This window comes from Anomalospiza imberbis, chromosome 1, assembly GCF_031753505.1.
Source record: "Anomalospiza imberbis isolate Cuckoo-Finch-1a 21T00152 chromosome 1, ASM3175350v1, whole genome shotgun sequence".
Classification (NCBI taxonomy): Eukaryota; Metazoa; Chordata; class Aves; order Passeriformes; family Viduidae; genus Anomalospiza; species Anomalospiza imberbis.
Window position 1 is genome coordinate 32,261,027 of NC_089681.1, and position 24,492 is coordinate 32,285,518.

Sequence of the window (24,492 nt, forward strand, 5' to 3'; positions counted from 1 at the left end):
TCTAGCACAGCATGCTGAATGAAATTATGAATTGAGGAGATTTTTACATTGTCATGTTTGATTGACTCCATTGTCATTTATGTGAAGTGGTATAATAATACACTATCAGTCGTTTAGTGGGGAGCTGGGCATACATGAACCTTTGTGCCTATGAGTGGGGCTTCCCAGGGTGCCTGAGTTCATCAGTGCAGATAATACTGCAGAACCTGGGGCTTGATTTTGGATCATTCTTCCAAATTAAATAAAAAGTAAAGGCTCAATGCATAGAACTTCCTCTTTTTTTTTTTTTTTTTTGGTCAGCATATGTCTGTCCATGAGAAAAATAATAGGAAAAAAAAAGGGCAAAGGAATGTTTGCCATAATTTTATAAGCTGCAAAATAATTAAGTTCCTTGGCCCTCATTTAAATAAACCGAATCTTGAGTTTTTTTGAACTCTCCTGATAAGTAACACTTAAAACCCTTTTGGTCAAATACCCTTTCTCAGGCAATTACATGTTCTTAATTTGAAGGCCAGTTCTAAAGATTTCTTGTTACCTTCATTTAACAAAGGTCTAAGTGCCACAGTTTTCTGATCCTTTTAAAAAAGGCAAACAAGGAGAGTTTGCACAATAAAAGTTCTTTTTTATTCTCAAATTAATTATTTTGAAATATCTCACAGATTACATCAGTATCTTCCTTGCATTCATGTTGCAACATGGTGAGTATTGTATATTATTAGTGATGCATTAAATTAGTTGTTTACATTATAAAATCTAAACATATTAGGATCTTTTGTGTTTGTCTTCAAAGATTCCTATTCTAATAAAGCTTTCCGAAACAAGTAAGGTTGTCTTTTTTGTTTAGTTTATGCATCAGTGGAGAACCTAAAGATTTGTAGCCTCCAGCCATCCCCGTCTGTGTTTAGTAGAGTGTAAGGGAATTGTGTTTTGGACAATATATATTATCTTTTCATATAAAAGGGAAAGTTATATTTTAAATAAATTATTTTGCATTTAGAAAAGGTAACACCTGAGACAAATGTAAATGGAAAGAGTCAAAGTTTGTACTCTTCTCTCAAAGAATTTGTTTTGCTGCAACTTTTAATCGGAATAAAAGGAGTATGTATATAGTCCTGAAAAATAAAGATCTTGGCTGAATCCTCCCTATTTTTGATGGCTTTGTTCACTCTTGTGGTCAAAGTGTTTCTGAGTGTTAAGTGATACTAGACAACATTCAGCAAAGAACAGCAGTTGGGATTTTAAAGACACTTTGCTCTTTGGACTCTCAGTTTTGCTCTATGACAAATGTTTTAACAGACTTGTAATGAAATATGAAAAAGAAAATCAAAAGCTGATAGCTCTAATATGGCTAGAGCTGCTTGGTGAAAGCAACTTTCACTTTTGAGGAAGTTCATGACTGAAGTTTTAGAAGCAAAGCAGCTTCTCAGAGAGCCAGCAGAGCAGCGTGGCAGTGGGTCCACACTTACCCCTCGACACAATCTTTTCCAGTGCAATATGTCTTAGTTCTTCATCTAGAGAAATGACTGCTCTAAGATACATATATATATATATATATATACTTATATATATACACTTTGACTTTTTAGGTCATACTGGTCATACTGCATCTGCCTTATGAATCTGTGTTTTAATATGTTTAGACATACATCTTCCTATCCTAACAGTGTTGGCAAGTCATGAGTAAACAGCAGGATTTTATTTACCTGTCAAAGCCCCAAATAACTTGCATTAAGCCAATGACCAAATAAAATGTCACAGTTATACTTTATATCATCTGGAAGGAAAAGTAGCAAGCTAAGTGTTAACTTCAGAATCAGATTATTTTCTGTGTACAAGATATGCCTTTTAGAATAACACGCCAAGAGCGCTTCATATCTCAATAGCCTCCAGAACATACAGCAATATAACAAGCACTGGGTTTAGTAAAACTTGGGAAATGTGACAAAATAAGCAGTGCAGTGAAGAGAACTGTACTGAAACCAGTTGAAAAAACAGGAAGGATAGAACTTGGTAAAATTATGGAAAATCTTAAGGAACATCTAGTTTCAGATCATAACAGTGAGAAAAGTGGTAAGGATTAAACTGTTATTTTTCAATAAGCTTTCAACTTTAGACGAAAAAGTGAAGTGATTGAAAGGTACCAGAGACTTTTGATTAAATCAAAAAGTTGCTTTTTAAAGTTATGTATACAATTATAAAAAAGATAATATATTATTTGCCCAAAAGATTTTCTTTAATGAAAGAAAGCATGAGAAGGTATGAAAGAGTCTGATGTAACAGCCTGCCAGAAATTGTTTCAAAGGTTATCATCACTTGCTTAGTTATTTAGGCAAGATGTGTTCCCTCAGCAAACCTAAGGACAGTGCTATGTGTAACAATGTAGTAGCACTCATCTGAATTGTTTAAATAAAGTTAGAGGTTAATAATGAGATTTTAAAATAATACAGACTGTGAAACAAAGTCTAAAGTACAAATCAAGGCCTTGTGAGAAAAATTAAGTCTACCTTTTAAATACTCCCTCTACTTCTGGACTTCTGATTTGAGATACTTTATGCTACAGTAATTATAAAAAAGAGCACACACAGCTTTTAAAACACTAGTTCTTTAAGAAATTCCATCTAAATGTCCTGATCCTGTAAACATTTCTGTACTCAAGTAGGTCTACATATGAGGTGTTCCATTAGGTTACCCCATGATTGGTCTGTTCAGGGTACAGAGTCAAAAATGCAAGTTCAACTGGTGTGAGTGGAGGTTGACCTGAGTAAATACTAAATGCAGCTACATCGTCTGGGGTTAGGATCCCATCTTTGTTTTGACTGGGTTCTTTTCTAAGTGCTCGAGACTAAACCAGCACATCTCTGCTGAGCACAGTCATGTTAAGAACTGATGTTCCTATAGTTATTTTTTTAAAGCCCAGGGTGCGTGAAAGATGCAGTTTCCAGATGTCTCATGATTGTTATAGTAGAATGAGTAATTTGTATTTTGAACTCCCTTTTGCTCTTTGTATTTTGTTTTACAAAACATTGTAGCTGGCACTTGCGTGCCCATTGCCTCCAGCTGGACAAAAGTGACTGAAGTGGAAAATTTTGTTCACTGTTGTAGGAAAAGAAGTGATGAGAAGCATAGAAAAGTAAAGGCTCATTGTTGAAATCTCAGGAATTCATGCCCCTTGTCCTGAGAAGAGATATGTGGCTAGGTAGTATCCTGAAGAGCAGTGTCTTGTTTTGAGTAATGCCTCTTGCTTCCCTCCTAGACCTCCCTTCTAAAACCTTGTTCCAGATCACAAATCATTCACAACTGAGAGAGCAGCAGCCCAGAGAATCAAAGACTGGTATTTGACTGATGGTTTGATCATGAGTGCAGTTTTTAGGGGGATGGTCTTTATCAGATGGAGGAAGATTCTATGTTCTATGTTTTGAACTTCTGCATTTGCAGTCATGTTCTCCATTTCAAGTAGAAATTAGGAAGTAAACAAGCCAAGTTGCTAGCTAAAAGTGGTATAACGAAGTGCCATGCCTTGATTTCTGTTATATTAAGAATTCAGAATGTCTTTTCAGGTTGTGAATTGGGCAGTGTGAGTAACTGGTGTAGTGCATTGGCTCTGGAATCTTACTGAAGACAGTGTTTCAGAATGTGCATCTGAAGTTTCCATTCCATTCCTTGTTGGGCAGAAGAAAGAAAAATCTCAGTATCACTTCTCTTTACTTTGGGGAAAAGTTGTGCACCTTTTTTCCAATCTCATCTTCCTCTACTTTTTACAAGACCTTGGTTTTGTCTTTGATACTCTTATGACGTCTCCCAGCAAATCTCTCTTGTTGTAGGTATTGCAGATCCACTGTCAGGTTACCCCTGCCTTGCCTCATAAGCAGAATAACTTAAGCTTCCTTAGTCTTCAAATACAGGGAAGATTTTACATCCTTGCCCTACTTTTTTTTTTTTCCAGAAAACATCTGGTCTTTCAATATACCTTTTAAATTTTAGAACTTAGAGCTAAATTTGATCAAGTTCTGGTATATCAGTGCTATCTCTACTGCTAATAACACTTTCCTGTTTCTTGATATGATTCTGGCCATGTGCCTAAGCATTTGCTGCTGTAGCCTTTGCCTCACTTTTGATATCAAATTTTTAATGTTGTCTTTTTCTGGAATAAATGATCTGCATCTGAATGAGAAGGAACTTGCATCATTGTGGATTACCCATTGAAAGTTCCATTTTACAATGCTTATATGTCAGTCTTAGGGGTTTACTCCCTTTTTATCAATTCTTACTCTTTGCTTGGGAGAAAGCAGAGAACACAGCAAGAATGCATTATCTGTGTTGAAAGTAGGTCTTTATAAATGAAAAATAAATTTCCCCTAAATTTGATTATTTCATGAATTCCATTCCTTAATTACTGAAAGTAAAGTTCAAAATGTTTACATGGTGGTATGATTAGGATGCTTTTGATGGATGTGGTTTGTATGAGGCTGGGCTCCCATTCAGAATCAATCAATCAGTGCCCAGTAGGTTTTCTAAGTGAATGTCATTAAAAGTTGCATTTACAGATAATGTATTTGTGTTCTCTAAATAATCATCTGGTGTACTCTTTGCATAATATCCTTATGTAGTGTCAAAAAATACAGAGAAAAGACATCTTACAAAATGCAAATTTTCCTACAAATGTGCAGGAAGCAGCATCCATTTGAGCAGTGATGTTGAAACCAATTTATTAATCCAATCCTATGTCAAAATACTTATACAGTGTTGAATATAATAAAATTATGACTATGATTATGAACAAAGTTCTTCCAAATTGCCCCAGAGCAAAAGAAAAAAAAGAAAAAAAGAAAAAAAAAAAGAAATATACTGACAGGCTGTCTGTCTACATAGGAAGTAGTGTATATATTTTATATTCATTCTGACAGAAATTTCAAAAATTTCTATGTCATTACAAAGCACTTGTGTGAGTAGGTAAAATTAATTCACAGGAGTTACTTGTATGTAAAATCACTCACTTACACAGCGTTTTCAAGACCAGGCCCAGACTATAAGTTTCTGTCAACATACTTAAAATATCTTGTCACTGTGGTGTTTCCAGTATGAAGTATACATTGGATACAGAATGAAATTATATTTCACGTTTGAAATGTATTTTAAATATTTTCTTTTGATATAAATTTCTCCAGTACAACATTTTTTCTGCTGAAATCTGAGAAGATCTCTTTAATTGTGTAGTGTTGTGTTTCAGTAATTCAAGTCATGGTGCAGGTGGTACATGCAGTTTACTGATGTTAGAGATAGTATTTAAACAACTCCATGCTCAGAGGTAGTATATCAAAAGTTTTTAAATTGAGGGTGACAGAAGCTGGTGCTGCACTTTCATGTTATCCAACAATGTGGAAGAATTTTGACATATGGCTGGAATGATCAAACTACACCAGTTTTACTGTCTAACTTCATTTGACGTGAATTTCAAAGATATTTCAAAATTATTAACTTGTATACAGTCTTACAGTTGGAGAGTTTACCTTCCTTATGGAACATTTTAATAAAGTCTGATACAAGGAAGCTTATGATCTCAAAACATTACATAAAGCTGATATTTTTTTTGTAAATCTTCTTTTATGTTTAATTTTCAAGTCATGTAGAAGCTGTAGTTTCCACAGGAACTGTTACTATAAAAGTGAAGCATGCTGCTACTAACCAGCCCACATTATTTTGCAAGCACACTTCTTCCATTGATACAGGAAGAGACTGGCCTAGAAATACAGAAAATTGCTTTAGCTCACCAGCATTTTGTAGACATATAATAGGTAAAATTGGAAAACAAAGGTAGGGCTAGGAAGCCCAGGGTAATTTGGTGATACATTAGAAATTCTATGATCTGTGCAATGAGTTGTAGGATATTTACTGGTTTGTTGCTTTTTGATAGAAAAGCCAACCAAAGTTTCTTTAAATCTCTTGGTTGTTTTGCTTAATACTGATGTGACTCAAAGAGCATAGGAGTAAGCATAGATATAAACACTTTTTAATATGGTAAAAACTGTAGTTTAAAATTTTCTGTGAACACTTGAATTTGTTCTGGATTCTGACATCTGGGTCCCAATGGACTTGATTTACTTCTGTAGTTGCCTGAATGGATGTGTCCTATAAAAGAAATTAGGATTTCAAAACTTAGGGAAATTAATTTAATTACAAAAATTACTGTAAAAAGTAATGATTGAAAGTTAGTTACCTTAAAAATACCTACTTGAAAGTGGCTTCCTGGGTTTTTAATTTAAACTCTTTTTTTTGGGTTGTTGTTTAATTATTATGAAACATTTCCCTACAATTTTAGTCAGCATATTTTATGTCAGTGATGCCTTTTTCTGTCTGAGTACCAAGTGCATTATTGCACAGGGATTCACAAATAACACCATAACAGCACTTCATAATTATCTGACAGAGCAGCGAGTGATGGTTTGGTGTTTGCCGTGCTTATCTGCAGCAATAACAAAGGATTAAAAGCTTCCTCGCTCCTGTGTTACAGTCCCTGTTCTTTCCCTGCTGGCTCACACAGGCCAGAGAGATATGTTTATACCAAGCACAAAGCTCAGCAGAGGCTGGAGGAGGGAGCTGCTAAGTAAGAAGTCAATATATGTCTCATATAAGGAAAAGCAGCATCCTGTGCCAGAGCCATTTCTGTTAAACAGAAGCCTATGGGGGAAGGATTATGACGTGTGATTGAGACACCTGTTGAGAAAATAGGCAACTATTGACAAGTCTGATTCATGACTGAGTGACTGCTCTGCTAGTCTTCACATGATCCCCACCGAGAGCGAGCCTCGACCGCCTGCTAAACAAGGGCTGTTTGAAGTTTCTTTTTAACATTTCCAAGACGTTAATTCAGCAGGACATCTCCACTGGGGTTCTCCATGTCACCAAATCAGCAGCTGTTGAAATCCATTCACTTCAGCATGAAATGTTTGCATAAGTTTTTTTCTTTTTTTCTTTTATTTGTGACAACAGCAAAGTAAATAAAACCCTAAAAATCCTGCACTACTCAACTTGTAGATGTGTGAGAACAGCTTCTGGTCACAATTGTAGCTGCTAAGGCAAAATATTTATTTGTAGAGAACAATGACAGTGAGAGTTTATGATGATACAGAAAAAGTACTGATTTTAATAGACATTTCTGTCACATTTTTCTATGTAAACATTCAGTTAATTTTTGTGCCAGCTGTCGAACTTGTGTGAAAAGTGTTTTGAAATGGAATTGTCTTTGTTTTTCAATTCAAAAAAATCTTAAATGTCTAAAAGCAAATGTTTCCTATTCTTTCCAGTCAGTAAATGAAACGCTGTTTTTCTTGTAGGAAAACATTTCTATCTGACTCACATTTCCCTGAGAAAACAGCTTGTATCATAGAATTAGTTTAGTTTGAAGGGGAAACAGAACAAGGCAAGACATGTAAACATATTACAAAGCTTACTTTGATATTTAAATGCTTTTTTTTTTTTTTTTTTTTCATTTCCTGGCCATCTGAAAAAAGGTGTGGTGAATGTAGTCAATTGTAAATAGAAACTCTGTATTTTCAGTCAGCTTCATTGTAAAACCTGAGAACTGCTGACCACATATGAAGACTCCCGGTTTGAGCCATCCTTCCTCTGTTTATTAAATCTGTTAAGACTTAAGTGTATTTTTACAAGTTCATTAATGTATTCCATTCTCTCTGATGTATTTTTTCCCACTATTATCAGATTTCATTATATGGGAGGAATTATCAGATCAACCCATTATAAAGCCGAGCAGCGTTAAGTCTGATTGGAATTTGGGCTTCCCTCCGTTTACAGGGGGAATATTGTGTAAATCAGACTCTCGGGTTTCAGTGGGAGGCACAGGGCTGCACAGCATCCATTTGTCAAGTTGATTGCACCTCAGCAAGGCTGCATTAGCTTGTCTTTGAACAGAAGTGAAATCCTATGCGAAGCTCCCCTTTCTGTCATTTACACTAACATCCATCCTCTTAAACTAAGGCCTCAGAGAAAAAACAAAGTGATGGCACAATATAATCAGTCACTCAGGTTGTCTGTCATCTGTTTTCTTAAGGAAATGACTTTTAAGTTAGTGGAGCAGAAAATTGAACAAAATTAGCAGAAGGTTGTTGTAGAAGCAGGAGGAATTTTTAAAAATTACAGATGTACAGGGAGAAGCTCTATTGCATAGAGCCAAGAGAAATGCAATTGATTCTGGTTTTTGGTTTAGTGTTATTACAATGCCAGCGTACCCAACATGCAATAATTCAACTTTTAATGAGACTTTATTCATAAACTTGAATTGGGTTGTAAACGCACAATAAAAAGCTGGTATGCACATTTTCAGCTTTTATATCAGTGACTGTGTTTTATGATGCTGAATACTCCAGTAATTCGCACTCTTTTCCATGTGTCAGGAAACCTGCCGACATATCTCAGAAATGTTAAACTGGAAAGGCTGTTGTAAATAGCTCTGGGAAGAAACTTGAAAGTTTATTGAAAGTCAGAGAACTGGCTTTTTACCTGATGAAAATGGCAGTAGTAAATAACAATAATTACTCCAACCAAAGCACAGTGAAACTTGTACAGTACAACTGCGACTGTTGCTACAGGCTTAGAGGTGTAAATGAAGAGAAGACAAAGACACACATTTTGCATAAGGTAAAAAGCACCACATTTTAATTCACTTCTTTTCCTCCCATCTTCCTAAACTCTTCTGTCCACTTTGGAGGTAAGTTTTTAATTAGGGATACTTTGGTTTCACTTCAATCATTAGGAGAGTTGGTTTGTCATGTGTATCTTAAGGGAACATTTTTCAGTGTGGTATTTTTTAAAGGAGGATTGTGTATGGCTATTTTAAGTTAGAGCAAAATAACACATTCCTAGTCTAAAATAAAAACAGTGAGTTCTTGCAACAAAGTGGTGTGAATTTTGAATTTATTTAGTTATTTTGAAATAGATACGCCTTCTAACAGCTTATCATGTAGTAAGTGACTAGCATCTGTCAAATGTGCTTCTTTCTTTTCTTTTCTCTTCTCCTTTTTTCATTCTGCCTGAGGGAAAATTGCATGTGGTCTTTATTTGTTTATATTATGAAAATATAGTAGTTTAAATCTTACAGTGCAGTAATAGAAATATTACTGATCTTGGGTGAGAAACCTCTTTTCTTTTCCCCCATTTTTTTCTGCTAGAGATAGGGGCACAATACCTCACAAAACAAGTCAGGTTATTAAATTGCTCCATCTTAACATTCCTTGGAAATGTAGGAAAAGGTTATTATTTTCAATACTATGCATAGCATGTTCCTATAACTTTCATAAATACCAGTAAATTGAAGCTGGTTAATTTTTCAGTCACTAAGTATTAGGATTTATCATGTGTCCCTTGAAGAAAGCTTAAATTGGCTTGACAATCGTGAAAACACTTAAATTTGAATAATTTTACTCAAAGTGAGTCAGATATATAAGCATCTGCAGGACCAGAGCATAAATGAATCCATTTTTCTCTTAAAAAATAAATCTTGAACCATTTCAGAAGGAAAGTATTTTTAAACTGAGCATGTGAAATTATATAAAAAGTTACAGAAATATCAAATGCACTGCTCATGCAACTCACATTTCATTAAGATATATATTACTTGAGGATGTGGTACAAAGATAATAATGGCTACGTTTTCCACTACTTTTCCCTTTTATAACTTAATGTTAACATTTAGGAATTCAGGAACTTGACAGCACTAGAGATCAATCTTGATTCGTTTATTTTCCTTTGTTAAGATTTTGATAGCCTGGTAATGCTTTTGTTTGAAAGAGTATTCTTTACTTCCTCTTGTGGGGCATGAAATATTGTTACCCCCAGCTCTTCCTCTGAAATAGTGAAAAACAATTTAGGTAACTGAATCTTTGATGAGGAGACCTGAGATTGAAAGTTCTGGCATTTAATTGCCCTTTTACACATAATTCTTCTATGTTTAACCTCAAAGGTGATTAAAAAACTTACATCTTAATTGCATAGCCTCATTCAATCATTAGTACTTTGCCTTGAGGCAATTTATTACAACTTTATTTCCCTGAACCATCAATGAAGATGATGCTGAATTTTATATTAGCCAAATGTCCTTTTGAGATTAATGTGGTAATATAGATTTTATGCAAGCCTTTTCCGCTTTAATATTTGTGTTATTAGATTGGGGTTATAGGTATAGCACAACTGTTTGGGCAGTTTAGAAAATGCTGCGTGCATTGCCTCAAGAACTGATGCTGGAGTTTTATTTGAAAATGTGCGTCTGCAAGAGGAAATAATAGCAGGGCATTCTCTGATGTGCTTCTCTATAGCTATTTTTTGAGCTTACTCACACAAAGTTTTCCCCAAGATAATAGTTGGACTCCCATTGTGAGAAAGCCCTGGGATCAGATGGGTGAGGAGGTGAGGATGTGGGTGCTGTGCCACTAATGCCATTGTTAATGTTGGGCAAGTCCCTGTAAATTGCACTTATCTTTCACACTGGTCTTTTGGAGGTTCCTATATTCTTACAATTTTGAAGGGTTTCAGCTGTTAGGGCTATGAAATACCAAAACCCCCTTGTGTTAGTTGGAACTCATCGTGAGCATGTTCTCTGTTATGTTCTTTAATTCATTTTGGATAGATATTTAAATATGACAGGTAGAAAGCATTGAGACTCTTATGCTACTCTACATAACTGCCATAATTTTAAAATTCGCTGCTTTTCCATACCATTCTCAGATTAGAACTGGCAGCTACTGGCATCCACTTTACAAGCATTTCTGCTTGCTCAGAGCTCAGGGAGATTTCAATGGATGAGGCTGGTTTGATGAATGCTGTAAGCGAGGTGTGCTGACACCAGTGCCAAAAGCACCGTCCTGCCTTTCCCCCACTCCTGACTTCTCATTCCTGACCCTCTACCACGCTATCCTTTGAGCTATCACAGCTGTTTATCCTACAAGCAGTGAGGGAGAGGAGGCTGGGGGAGGACAGGACTGCTGCCATCACTCACTGCTCTGGTACAACCAGCAGAAGTGTTGGTTTGGCTGCAGACTCTGAAGCCAGATGAGTGGGCTATGTAAGCAAACCAGAAGGGTCTCCCAGCTTTCCAGAAATGTGAACTTGTAAAGTACCATGGAATTTGGTGAATGTTACATCTTTCCTCTCAGGAACAGGTAAGTTCATATTAGCAGCAGCTCAAACAGTAGCAGCCTCCACCCTAAATTCTAGCAAATTTCATCTCTGGAAGCAAAAGCATAAGTGAGGGTGCTCAGACACTTGAATTAAGTGGAAGAAGAGTATGACTGGATATTAAAATAATCTCAGTGGAAATTGGATATGTCTGGAAGAGTAGGGCAAAAGCAAAAGAAAGAAAAAAGCAGGAGAAAGAGCATACCAGAAGACTCAAAGGAGGAAGAGAATGTGAAAATAAGAAAGAATTAGATAATCACTGTGGCAGTCCTACAAATGTCTCAGTGCTGGTTACAAAGGCTTCAAGACGGGAAGGCAAGGATTTTTGTTGTTGTTGTTGTTGTTGTATATCTCCTGCATTGAAGGAAACAGGAGTAAAATTGGGGGTGGGTGATTTTGGAGGTGTTTTTTAAACTAGATATGCCTAAAAGATGCTTGACTTCATAATTTTCTCCTCCTAATAGAAACAGCCCTCAGGGCCTCAAACTTTGGCTAATCATTTAGGTCAAAAGGGTAATAATAATGTAGAAGACCATGAATTAGAAGTGTACCCTGGGGAAAGCTTGACCCAATGCAGAAGTAGAAAATAACCATACAAAACTCTGTAATGGGATCCTCTGAAGCTGAATGGGAAAATGAGGGCTCATACAAATATGCTCACCATCTAATATGAAACATAACTCCAGAAGTATGTATTTTTATTCCCTGTTACGAGTGAAACCACAGTGGAGTTACTGTAACACTGAGGCTGAACTAATCCCATCACAGGATCAGATCTTGGTAATAAATAGTTCCAGGTGTGATCCAAGGATTAGGAATGTTTAGATTCTTTTTAAACTGAAAGGTGTAGAGATTTTTCAGTCTTTCCACTGAGAAGGGAGGATGTGTGTGAGGTGTCCTGTCTCTCAAAAGACAGACCTGACTATTGCATATCCTTTTTTACTGGTATAACTATCTCGAATACTTTACCATGAAAGCTGATATTATTCTGCATATGTTATGAATGGGGAAATGAGGGATGAGGATGCTCAGCATCTTGCTGGAATGGTGCTAGCAAACCTGGAAGTACAAACACTGTCTCAGCGCTCTATTTCATGGGTTCTTCTTCCTTCCAGGTCATCCTTACAATCTGCCATTTTATTTATTGTGAAACTTTGGGTTTCTGATGGGACATGTTTGGTAAAGAGTGACTCTTGAATATGCCCATCTTGTGTGTGGCATTAGACAGGGATGGAATGAGAATGTATGTAAAGATTGTGCCATACTACACGTACACGAAGGACCATTCTAAGGCTACATAGGCAATCTCATAGCCAGTGTCTTCACACTTCTCAGTCTTCATGGGCTATGTCTTGGAGGTCTATGAAATAAATAAAATTGTGTGTGAGGTTGTTAGTTCCTTTCCACAGGCTGTGGCTGTATTGGTAGCAGATAGATGGCATAGCAGCAGGTAGTGGTGATTATCTCAGACACATAATTTGGATAAGTTTGTTGCTACAAAAGTAGCTGCCAGGAGTTGTCTCTGTGGTCACACTAAGCATTTATATCTGTTTCTATACCATCATCCCTCCCCAGAATTTATACAATGGTATATAACCATTTATACAACCCCATGCAGCCCTAGAGGCTTGGGGAGGAGTGACTTGAGAGCTGCTCAGCAGGAAGGGACTTGGGAGTGCAGGTTGACAGTCAGATGAATGTGAGCCAGCATGTGCCCAGGTGGCCCAGCAGGCCAATGGCATCCTGGCCTGTATCAGCAATAATGTGGCCAGCAGGACCAGGACAGTGATCGTCCCCCTGTACTCAGCACTGGTGAGGCCAGACCTTGAATGCTGTCTTTAGTTTGGGGCCTTTCATTTCAAAAAGGACATTGAGGTGATGGAGCAAGTCCAGAGAAGGGCAGTGAAGCTGGTGAATGGTCTGGAGCACAAGTCCTGTGAGGAGCAGCTGAGAGAACTGGGGGTTCTTTAGTATGAAGGAGGTTGAAAAGAAGTTGTTGTGAGGCTGGAGTTGGTATCTTTTGCTATGTCTCAAATAAAAGGATGATAGGAAAGGACCTTAAATTGCATCAGGGGAGGTTTAGTTTTGATATTAGGGAAAAATTTTTACTGAAACAGTGGTTAGGCATTGGAATATTCTGCCCAGGGAGGTGGTGGAGTCATCATCTCTGGAAATGTTCAAGTGATATCTGGATGTGGCACTTGGGGATATGGTTTAGGGGTGATTATGGTGGTGGTAGAATGATGGCTGGATTAGGTAAACCCTGTCAATGCTGTGATTCTGTATCAGACCATCAGGTAAGTGGTCACTTCCACTCGTTATTTTCTATGTGTGCATTTCACTTACAGGCAGGGTTAAAACAGTTTGAGACCTGAAGCCCGAATTCTTAAGCCCCTAATCCAGAGAGATCAGGATGAAAAGAAAGCATGGTGAAATAGAAAGAGTGCAGAGACGATTGCATGTCTGCATCCACACTGGCACTTATGGGGAGAAAGCAAGCAGGTGCTGAAGATCTGTGCAAAGAAAAGAATCACCAGTAGGCATCAATTATAGGGCCTCAGACTATGCTTTCCTTCAGTGTGTGCTGCTGAGCAGAGGCCCTGAGCCAGGGACAAAGTGTTCTGGGACATGTCCTCTGTAATACTTTTAGATTTCTTGAATAATTCACAAAGCTTTTGGACACCTTTTCCCCAAACACACACAAAGCCAATTGTGCTATAGAAGAGAGTTTGAGAAACTCTGTAAGGAAAGCAGCTTACTTCTTCAGCCTTTATATAGGCATTTTAGAGCAGATTGCATTATTTCCTATTTTGAGAGAATGACAGCTGAACACGTAATGTTTGCAGAGTTAATATGCTTTAGTCATTTATTTTGTATTTCTTTATGAGAGTTGCCTTATTTACAGTGTAAGGGTAATAGTCATGTTCTGCACACAGGTATATTGCCTTTGATTGGAAACAATACCAATTCCTATACCAAACGAAGAAAACGGTACTTCATGATTTAATTACTTGTGTTCTTTGCAAGAATAATTATAGGGTCATGCCAAAATCTTATCAGAGCATGACTATTTAGCATGCCAAGACTGAAGCTATTTAGGTGGCATACTAATGACTTATTTGCTGACAAGATTCACTTTTAGAAACTCTCTCTCCACTCTTTCACTACTGATAGTTAGAAGTGTAAAAAGTGTAGCATTGGTGGGAAGAAAGAATAAATTTTCAAGTGACTTGTGATTAGAGATGCTTCACTGTAGAAAAAATCATCAGAGAAATGAGCCAAGCAAATATTTTCTGAAAAATCAAGGTATGGGTAGGTATTTGAAAGTCAACCAGCACTGACACAGCTACTTATGTTAATCCTTCTCTAAATCTTCATCATATAATTTTTGCACTCCAGTTACTTATTTAGAACACCACTTTAATCTGTAAGTATTAGCTTGTTTCAGAAGTGTTGCAGCTGAATAGGAAAAACTGATGGTTAAATTTTTCTGAATAGTTGAACAATCCAAGACACTGTAAAATTACTGTAGCCCATATATGCTTTAAAAAATAGATCCTCTCTTTGCCATTAGATCTTCTTAAGCCACAAATATCTACCTGGTTATTTTTTCATAAGTGTTTTCTCTAAAAAAGTAATTCATTCATCCCCAAGCAATATATTTAACCATTTCCAGTAACACACACTTTTGAATGTTGCATATACCTTGATCTACAGAGTTAATCCACAGCTTTCCTTAAGTATATACACACAAACATTGGTCTTTTGCAGAAGAGACTTTAAAGGATTTATCTGTAGATGCTTGAAGGAAAAACCATTTGCTAAAGTAGTATTAAGACTTACAGATTATGTTTAACATTTGAAATATATCAGTAGCACTAAGTCAGTTTGAGTGTCTCAGCAACTAACTAGTCCCAGAAAGAATTGGTGGTATCCCACAAAGTGCTGATCTTCAGCATTTTTAGTGCTTTGCAGAATTGATTTCTCAGTCCCAAGGCAATTGTCCATATCATGCAAGTGCTGCATACTATTTTAGCCAGAAGCCTCCGTTTGAGAGTAATCCAAGAAAAAATGCCAGTGTATTGTTTTCAAGTTATTTTTGTGAAATGTTTGACCCCAATGCATAGCTAATTTTCAAAAGGCTCTTTGAAAGTCTCTTGTTAGAAAAATAGATATTTTTTATGTGTGCATAGTTCATTTTTAAACCAAATCTAGCTAAAAATTGCCACATAAGCTGTTTTTCAATAGAGGGCCAATAACCATATTTTTGTGTCTCCACAGAAGGAATACATTTATATTTTAAAAATATAAGTATTTGAGTAGCCATATAAAATAAGCAACATGAAGGTGCCATATTGAATTCATTAAGATTTCTCTCTCATATGTAACCCCAAGTATCTAGATCCTTATAATCTTATTGGCAGAGGGAACAAGTACACGGCTTGCCAGATCAGCTGGGCTATGAATAGCTAAACATTAACACACTTCCAAGCTCATGTCTTGGTTTGGGTTTCTGCCTTCAGTGTAGGTTAAGAAGTCCCCACCGATGATACCATCTCCAGACCAAATTTAGCAGATGTATTTTCTTGTCCTTTTATCACCCCACCAAAGCCAGGAGATGGAGTATCCTTTGATCCCCGGTCCCTTTGGCTGGTCACTGCTCAGCTTTCTTGCTGCTCTTTGTTCACTAGGGCATAACTTCAAGCTCAGTACCACAACACGCTTGCTAGACAGTGGAGCTGCCAGGCCCTAGGAAGCTGTGATTCCTATGGCTGTTGCTGTCCCAAGCATCAGTGGGCTCAAAGAAAACCAGGAGCAAAGAAGAGGTCACCAATTCAGTCTCCTTCTCCTTTGATATAAGTAATTACTAGGAGCCAAAACTTAACTTTCACTTCATAACCAGAAATTAGTACCATTTTTGTTTGACATAGTGACATCTTAAGTTGTTAAAGGGAGCCCTTGGTGGCTCTCAGGGATTAGTAGGGGGAAATATTTCACTTGCAGGTCAGCTGCACGGGTCTGTCCTGGGGCACGGGTGATTGACAGCTGTTCCAATGTGATGTCTGCAGGAGGGCCTGTGAAGGAAGCTGCAGGTCTGGGGCTGGGTAGGCAGGTGTCAGCGCTGCAGTCCCACACTGCCAGAATTAGTAATCCCTGCCGGCAGTGCCATGACAGCTGCAGGGACCGCGTGGAAAGCCAGGCTCAGGGTGAGACCCGGGGGCTTTCTGCTGCCGGGGCTGTGCCTGCAGGGGGAAACAGCGTGGAACCTGCGCCTCGTACAAGCTCTCGCCAGGGTGAGGTTGCTCAAGTGAAGCAGGAACCTGTCCCCAGTTGCTTTGTGCAGGCAGTTCTCTTTAAGCCTGAGCATTGCAGCGCGGGGCAGCTCTGGAGAAAGCGAATGCCAAAGGGAAGGCTTTAATGCCCTTCCCTATTTCTGTCCCAGATTCCTTCCCACAAACCTGCATTTCACCAGCCTTTTCCCCTTACTACTTCAGCTCCTTGCTGCACTTTCCCATGCAAGCTTTTTTCCTTGTAAATGATGTGAAGCAAATACCTAGTGTTATCTTTTGTGCTGACACAAGAAAATTAGAGGAGGTATATTACAGTGCTGTTCAGTATTCTTTCCAGAGAAAACTGCTGGTTAGGTCAATTTACTTGGCACTGTTCACTGCTTTAATCTTAACTCAAGGCCTGCTATAGATGTACAGCAGCTGGGTCTAATGTCTTCATGCATGGTTGCAAGCAAGTCAGTTAATTTCTGTTTGTTGAGAGGTAGGAATCAAGCAAATTTTTCTCTGTTGAATGGAAACATTGTGGGGCTGGTAACAGGTGAATAAGCAATACTGGATAACAAAACAACCTGGAATTTCTGTCTGAACTTTGAAGGGCTGGATTCCATAACACAGAAGTCACAGTTTCACCTCCTTTAAAATGGCAGTAGTTTGTCCCCAAACCTTCAGTTAAAAGAATCAAAAGGAAAACTGGCTTGACAGACTTTGTTTGTGAGAAAACATTTCACCAGTGAAGAAGCACTTGGCTTCAAGTCCACTTGCAGTGCTGTAAGCTGCTAACTGGGTTGGTCATTTTATTGCTAAACCTTTATTCAGGGTACAAAAGTTAAACAAATTGCTCACCTGTCATGCTGAGGTCTGCTCAGGCTCTCGATGACCTCTCGGGTTATATTCCTCAAGACTGCTGGTGTCTGTCCATAGAGGTAGCCCTGGCTGTGCAGACTGTCACCCATGGCCCAAGTTGCTGCCACATTCTGTGAAGTCATCAAAGATTGGAGCTGAATTCATTGGATCTCTTGACTTGAAACAGGTATTTAGTGTTATAACCAGTCAAAGAGTTTACTACTTAAAAATAGGTGCTAATAAAAATGTCCAGTGTTCTGGTTAAATGATGTATGAGCTGTGGGCTTGTGGCTCATCGTATAACCAATAAGCTTCTATCATACTAACTAATGGTAGCTTAATTACAAATACACCTTAAAATTACCTATAACTGTTCATATTTTTATAAAATAAAATTTCAGATTAAAAAAAAGACAAAAAATCTAAAGAGTAGAATTAAAATCCAGCTCTTTCTTCTCACAGGTGACATTGTGCTCTGGGTGAAGGGAGAGAGGGAGAAATAATCTTCTCAATTTACTATAATTCTTTTTTGTTGTTGTTGTTGTTGCTGTTGTTGTTCCTGTGTCTGTATTCATAGAACCATAAAATTTTGGTTGTTAAAAGGAACCTTAAAGATTGTCTAGTTCTACTCCTCCTGCCACGGGCAGGGACACCTTCTACTAGATCCGGGTATTCGGAGTAGAGGAACATACTTCCAAGCACCATAATTTTTTCTGACAAGACCTTCTTCTTCTGTATAGCCTAGCTTCTTTCATTTAGTGCACAGGCATATATAAGAAGTGGGAAATCTCAGGCCAAGTGGGATGCCAAATTAACCCTTCTTACTCTACAGTTGGCATTACTGCTGAAGTCTCCATATTGTCAAATCACCAGCTGAAAGAAGCTGCATTTCAGAAACCTTTTACCAAAGAATCAGTAAAAGGCTATTAAAAATGGCAACCTGCATGGGATAGAAAATAAGCATAATTAATATTGTAATTTTCATAGAGTATATCTCTGCTGTTAGTTGAAAGAACAGCTAAGATGCAAATATTAGTCTGATATTTCTTCTCAAGCTTGGCTGCTTAAAACACTTTCCTGTAAAGTTCTGTGTTTACCTAAGCCCTTAGGGGAAAAGCCACCTTCCCCTCCCCTACCCCTAGTGGAGCTAATGAGCCATGCCTGTTATCCTCCCAAAACTCTTGTTTCAGCAGAAATTAATCCACTTTCTTTGCCCAGTTCTAACACATGCCACCACGTTAAGCCAGGAAAATGAACCTTCTTGCCCTTTTATGCTCACTGGAGACTGACAGATAGGTAGTACTTCTTTGTGTTTTCTTTAGTCATTACGTAGTTTGACCCTAAAGCTAAACCAGCTTAATTGCTCACTGCTACCCAAAGAGCCACTCTCATCCCTTTCCTACCATCTCATTCCCAGCTGCAGGACTGCCCCGTATCCTTTGCATGGCATTTTTGTATGGTGACTCGTTTTAGAGTTCTAGACTTAGAAAAAAAAGAACCCTATAAAAATATGTTAATAGAATTACAGCTCCTGTTGGCAGTCAATCAGCTGCCCTTGGTGGTGGAAGTCTGGGGCAGGAGCACCTTCATGGCCTGAGAGGGGTGAGACTGGACAGCCAATTGTAGCAGTGGCACAGTGATAGGTCAGCTTAGCTGTCTTGCCAAACTAGCCTTGGTATTTTGTAGAGGGTGGCATAATTGCACAATTCCACAATAAACCTGTGGTGAGTCAGCCTGTATAACTGAATTAACTTTCCCAGTGAATCATGTTTCTAATGTAGTTCTCTGGGCATGGCTGCACAGACCATCTGTTAGTGGTGAAACTGATGTGTATGCCTGACATGCCACCCTTTCTCTTGGTGCCTCTTCAGACCTGTAGGAAGAATAAAGTGGGAAAACTGACCAGTATTAAACATGATTTCATTTTTACTGCCAAATTAATTGTATACTGGTCATTGGTATGTCCTGAAAGACAGTTGTAGCAGCATAATTAATGGGGCAACACAAAGGCTGGAGTGGTGATGGAGGAGAGGAGAGAAAAGTAGCAAGGAACTGCTTAAGCAAATATTGGCACAAAAAAAAATCCCTATAACCATGGCTGTGGTAAGGATTTAGCAAAGTTTTTCCTTTATCTAAAGTGTAAGGGACATTTACATTTGGAGCAGAAGGTCTGAGTTTAGCTGTATTGTCCACATGCCACACTGAATTGTTGTGACAACCTCAAAGATTAGCAGGGTAAGGCAACTTGCTTCTTGTCAGTCAAAGGGAGTGCGACTCTGAGCTCTGAATATAGGGGAAGATAAAGCAGCTGTCTGGCCAAAACTGGCAGTAAGTTAGTTTTAGAAGGATTAGATAGCATATTCAGCATTTGTAGGTTACACAAGATGAATGGGGAGCAAGGGGCTGAGAGGAAGAGCAGCATTTTGCAGATATCACCTGTCTGGGAACATGCACCCCTCTGAAACTTCTCAGCTGGACCAAACATCCTGGGTAGATGAGAAGACAAATCTGAACCTGCAAAAGTTTGGATTTCTATACATAAACCTGCCTTAGCATCTAAAAGAATTATGCTGGCATCAAGTGTAACTACAGCTTTGTGTTTGGTGGTATCTTTCATTAAATGATACGGCATAAAGACATGTGGAGCCAATGCACTCTCAGATTCTCAGCAGGAGCGTACTGAAGCAAAAGAAGAACAACAGAAGAATCAATCCCACAGTATGACAGTGATCTTTTGCAAACAGCTTTGAAGCATTTGAATGTGTAATATTTTGTGATTGCATGTAAAGTTCTCTGATGTCTTTCAGAGAAATTTAAAATCTTGCCATATGCTTCAACCTTCTTTTTTTTGTGTCCGTGGGTTATGTGCAAATCTCTAGGGTGACTGCTAGAACAGTTGTGAGCATATTGGATGCCTGCATGATTCAGGGAGCAACTTGAAATGTGCTCCAGCATCCCACGCTGACTACAGCCCATTGAACCAGAGAGCTCTCAACACCTTGCCACAGCAGGCTCTTAACAAGTGGACTGCATTATGTTAACTTCCTTGGAAGGAAATCAAGTACTGCTCCCTCGAAATCGCCTGTGCCTTTCTGCCCAAATTTATAGGGGCTGACAGACTTTCTCTCAAGTAATTCTTTAGTGCTACTTTGCTCCACAGTGTGTGAAGGAGGAAATTTGTCATGGAGAGTGTCCTGAGAGCCAGACCCGTAGGGCATGTCACTGCCACCTCAGGTTCTTAGGAGGCTAAAACCGGTTTGTGTCAATGTTCCCCATTAGCTGCCCTAATTTTCAGATAGAAACATGACTGTCACTTTGACTTAATTACATTGTGTCCTAACATAGAATATTGTTCAGGTTTTGTTTTCTTGTCTGTGCCATGTGTAAAGTCTTTATAACAAGACCTAAAATAATGGCATTTTAGTAAATGAAACTGGTATTACATATTAATTCCATTTCTTATAGCCTTTCAAAACAGAGGCAGACCTGCCCATATACAATTTTTGTACTCCCTTAGTAAAAGACTCCATTCATTTAATGCTAATTTTGAACTTTTTAGTCACAATGGGATCACCTGACGTATTTTTCATGTATGCCTACAGAGTGCAGCCACATGTTATATAGCATGTTACAAACTTTGATTATTTCATGTGTGTAAATATTACTAAAAGTTTGCTTTATGTACTGTGTGCCCTGATCTTTATTTTAGGACTTTGTTTTACTTCTAGCTGTCTCAGTTACTAAATTTGAGACATAGAGCCCCAATTCGCAGCTCAGTCACCTTCTATTTAAAAAATATACACTTGTTTCCCCCGAAAAATTCTGAATCTCTAATTATCAAAGGGAGCTGTTTATCGTTGTTTGAGGTGTTTGTTTGACAAGCAGTCATGCAGAAATAGTGCAATGTGTAGGCTCCCAGTATAAATAGAAGCAATCATGATCCAAAGTGCAGATAAGTAATTGGAATAATAAGTAGAAATAAAGACGCTTTGTCAGTTTGCATTCCTTTTTCTGAAGCAGCTAAGGGCAAGTGTAGAAACTGATCTTTATCTTTAGTTTTTCTCCCAAAATAAGGATAAGATTGGATATGAGAATAAGAGCTTACCATATGAATTTAGGTTTATGGAGGATGAATTCTAGACTGTCAGAACTAGTATGCCTAGGGCAAATTTGCTTCTAAAGAAAAGAATGCAAGAAAGCTTACGGTTATACTGAAACTGAACTGCAATATATTATGAAATAGCTTGGTTCAGTAATTCCTGGATTGTTGCATTCAGATTTTTAGCCCACTATGATTCTTTGTTGATTAAAAAAAATCCTCTGATAAATGCCAAGGACTAGCGAAATTAAGGATGTAACTTTTTCTCCTGTCTGAACTTTCAGACCATGAAGTAGATAATAATTTGCACTTACCAAAACCAGCATGGTGACCTGAATCTCTTTAATATATTTTAAGGAGCTGATTGAGAGTAATGACAATGGAAATAGCCTCAGTGAAAAGTGACCATCGTGCCTATGTAAGAGACAATGTCTGATGAAGAAGGCTCTGAAAAATTGGTCCCTTTTTAGATGCTTTTCACTCTCTGATGTAGGATCTAGAGGATGAGGTCAAAGGACTTATGTATGGTCTGTGCAGTGTCTAGCATGACTTAGTCAGCCTCAATGCTGCTCTAAATTGTAGCAGAGCAAGCTAGTCTTCTGATTTTTATTGGTATCATTTACTGAACACGAAAGCCTTTTTGGATCATTCTTTGCTACAGGTTGGTAAATATTCTAGAACTAAAGAATAAGCAAATGCAACCCATTTTTTCTTGTACTGAAAAAATGTTCTTGTTTGTAGATAGTTGTAGAAATAACTCCAGGACATCTGACATCTTATTCATATGAAATGTGTTGGCAAAATTTGTCATGAATTGATTCCATTTCTTTAAGTGCCTTTTTGGTTCTCTCTCTCTCTTTTTTTTTTTTTTTTTTTTTCTTTTCTGTGGGAGTATTTCTATTTTTTCAATCATTTTGGAATTTGGAAGTTTATTCATATCTTCTTAAGCGTATAATAGTTCAAGGAACACATAATCCCTTTCAGGCAGCAGCTTTTATAGCATGTGGTGGGTGCCTCTGAATCAGCATCAAATGTTGGCATCTCCACTTCCTCCTTCATCAGAAGTAGTGAAGTTTCATCAGAACTAGAGAGAAAAAAAATATTTCAAGAGAAGATAAAAAAGTGATGTTCCTTTCCTCAGGGAAAAAAAAAAAAGAAAACCAGATTAACATTAAATCGAAGAAAACAAATCCACTTTTCAAAATCATCCTGTGTACTTCCTTCAAGCTTTACACAGTAGAAATTAGAATTTTTTCACTGAGGATGGACGCTGTTGATAACTAATAATGAGAATTGAATATGGTTTTTCATAAACCAGAGCTCCTTTCCCTGAATATTTGTTATGTGATTTGATGTTTCTTCCATGTGTGGAAACCTTACATTCACAGTATCCTGTTTCCAGCAGGTCTAGAAAAGAACAAACTTCAGAATAATGGAGTTCCTAATCTGTATAGTCAGATTAATAAAATATCCACCAACCTACTTTCTCCAACTTTCTGATCCATTTGATGTAACTACTGGCAAAAATATTTGAGTTCACTATTTGGAAAATCACTTTTGAGCTCCTGAGCCTCGTACTCTGTCTGTCTCTTAGCCTCCTACAGGGACAAGAAGCAGGTGCCCAGCAGCCTTTCTTCCTGCCTTCTTTGCACCCTGACTTTCCTGGGATATCATCCCTGTAGGTAGGCCAGGGAGGACTCACCAAGGTGAGTGAAATATGCTGGGTCTGGTCCTGAAGAGGGCTGAAATTCTGTGGTTGTTCTCCTGGCTGATGTTGACATCTCAGATAATTCCTTTGCATCCAAATCTTCCTCCTCCAAACTTCAAGTCCCATTGTTCAACAATATGAACTCTACAAGAATAATTCAAGAAAACGCTTCAGGCAATGGAACGTAAAAAAGTTTCTGCTTGTAATGGGATCCCAGTATCACTTAAATTCATGGATAATCTGATTCTTTTTTCTTCTTTAACTGGATATTTATAAAATAGAAAATCCACAGTGTTTCAGCATTCAGGAGCTTAGTGGGAAGAGCCTATTATACTATAGGCAGGTATTACTCTTATCTCTCTTGCCAACCTCCCTGGTTGAAATAACAGCCTGAGAACAGGTCACTTTATATAAAATAATAGCTGTGAGGGATTCATGGCTTTGCTCTTCCCAGATTATGAGCCCAGACACAAAAGTCTGACCAAAGCAATGGCGCCTTTTCAAAACCTTTCCAGAGGAAGGGCTGGATGTCTAAGCTGTTTTCCCATCCCAATTCTAAGAAAGATTTTTGTGAGATCATATATCAACAAATAAACTTTTAGCTAAGCTATGGGAACAAACCCAAGTTATTTTGGCAAGTTATAACATCAGAGTTGAGTGAGGATGATGCAGAAAACTGAATTTTCAGTTCTTAATTTTGTCTCATATTTCTAATACTCTTTGAAATTAACAGATAACATTCTATCTTATTTTTACTTTAGCTTTATTTCAAATTTACATTTTTCATCAAAGACACATCATTTCTCAGTGTTGAAATCAATATTCTATGATAACTTAATTCCATTTCTGGATGCAGCAGACCTAGATTCCTTTCTACACTAAATGGAAACAGAGTGCAGGATATTTAATATCCTGTCACTGAGACAGTGCAGGCTGCTACTATACAGTGAGTAGTATATAAGTATATGAGTTTTGAAAATTAAAATGAGCTGGTAAGCTAACAAAAGAGTAAAATATAAGCATAGTAATTGTTTTTACAACTAAATGAGGCCACTCTAAATAATTACAAGCAATTTGAATGTTTTGAACAATCTCTTTTAGTGTAAACTGTGCAACCAACTCTTCATAACATTAATACTTTGAAATATTTGGTTTTCAAATACTGAAGCAGGCAGAGCATGAAGCTTAAGACTGCAAGGCAATAAAGACAAATCAGATTTGTGTAAAGATCTATATTTAAAAAAGGCAGTACAAGTTCAATGAAGCACTGCTCATCTTAAAAACACCTTTGTCCTGGGTGGAAAGAGCTCTATCATATAATATGTATAGCTTTTATTTTCATGAAAGAAATACATTATTGCTTAAAG

At 37.7% G+C, this 24,492-nt stretch overlaps 1 protein-coding gene and 1 long non-coding RNA gene across 9 annotated transcripts in view; one reads left to right on the top strand and one right to left on the bottom strand.

Moving 5' to 3' along the window:
- Nucleotides 1-24,492, top strand: part of STAU2 (staufen double-stranded RNA binding protein 2) — a 170,003-nt gene that overhangs the window by 119,467 nt on the left and 26,044 nt on the right. The window contains exon 14 of one of the 8 annotated variants that reach the window (XM_068186617.1): nt 7,765-7,926. The exons of the other annotated variants lie outside the window; for them this stretch is intronic. Within the exon in view, the coding sequence (XP_068042718.1) occupies nt 7,765-7,911 (147 nt within the window). The 3' untranslated portion in view covers nt 7,912-7,926. Of the gene's footprint in view, nt 1-7,764; nt 7,927-24,492 lie in introns of those variants that run through there. 8 annotated transcript variants of the gene reach the window in all.
- Nucleotides 22,254-23,265, bottom strand: LOC137472120 (uncharacterized). The gene is made up of 2 exons (XR_010998027.1): nt 23,120-23,265; nt 22,254-22,501 (listed from the first exon to the last, which is right to left on the bottom strand). It is a non-coding gene; the product is annotated as an uncharacterized lncRNA (long non-coding RNA).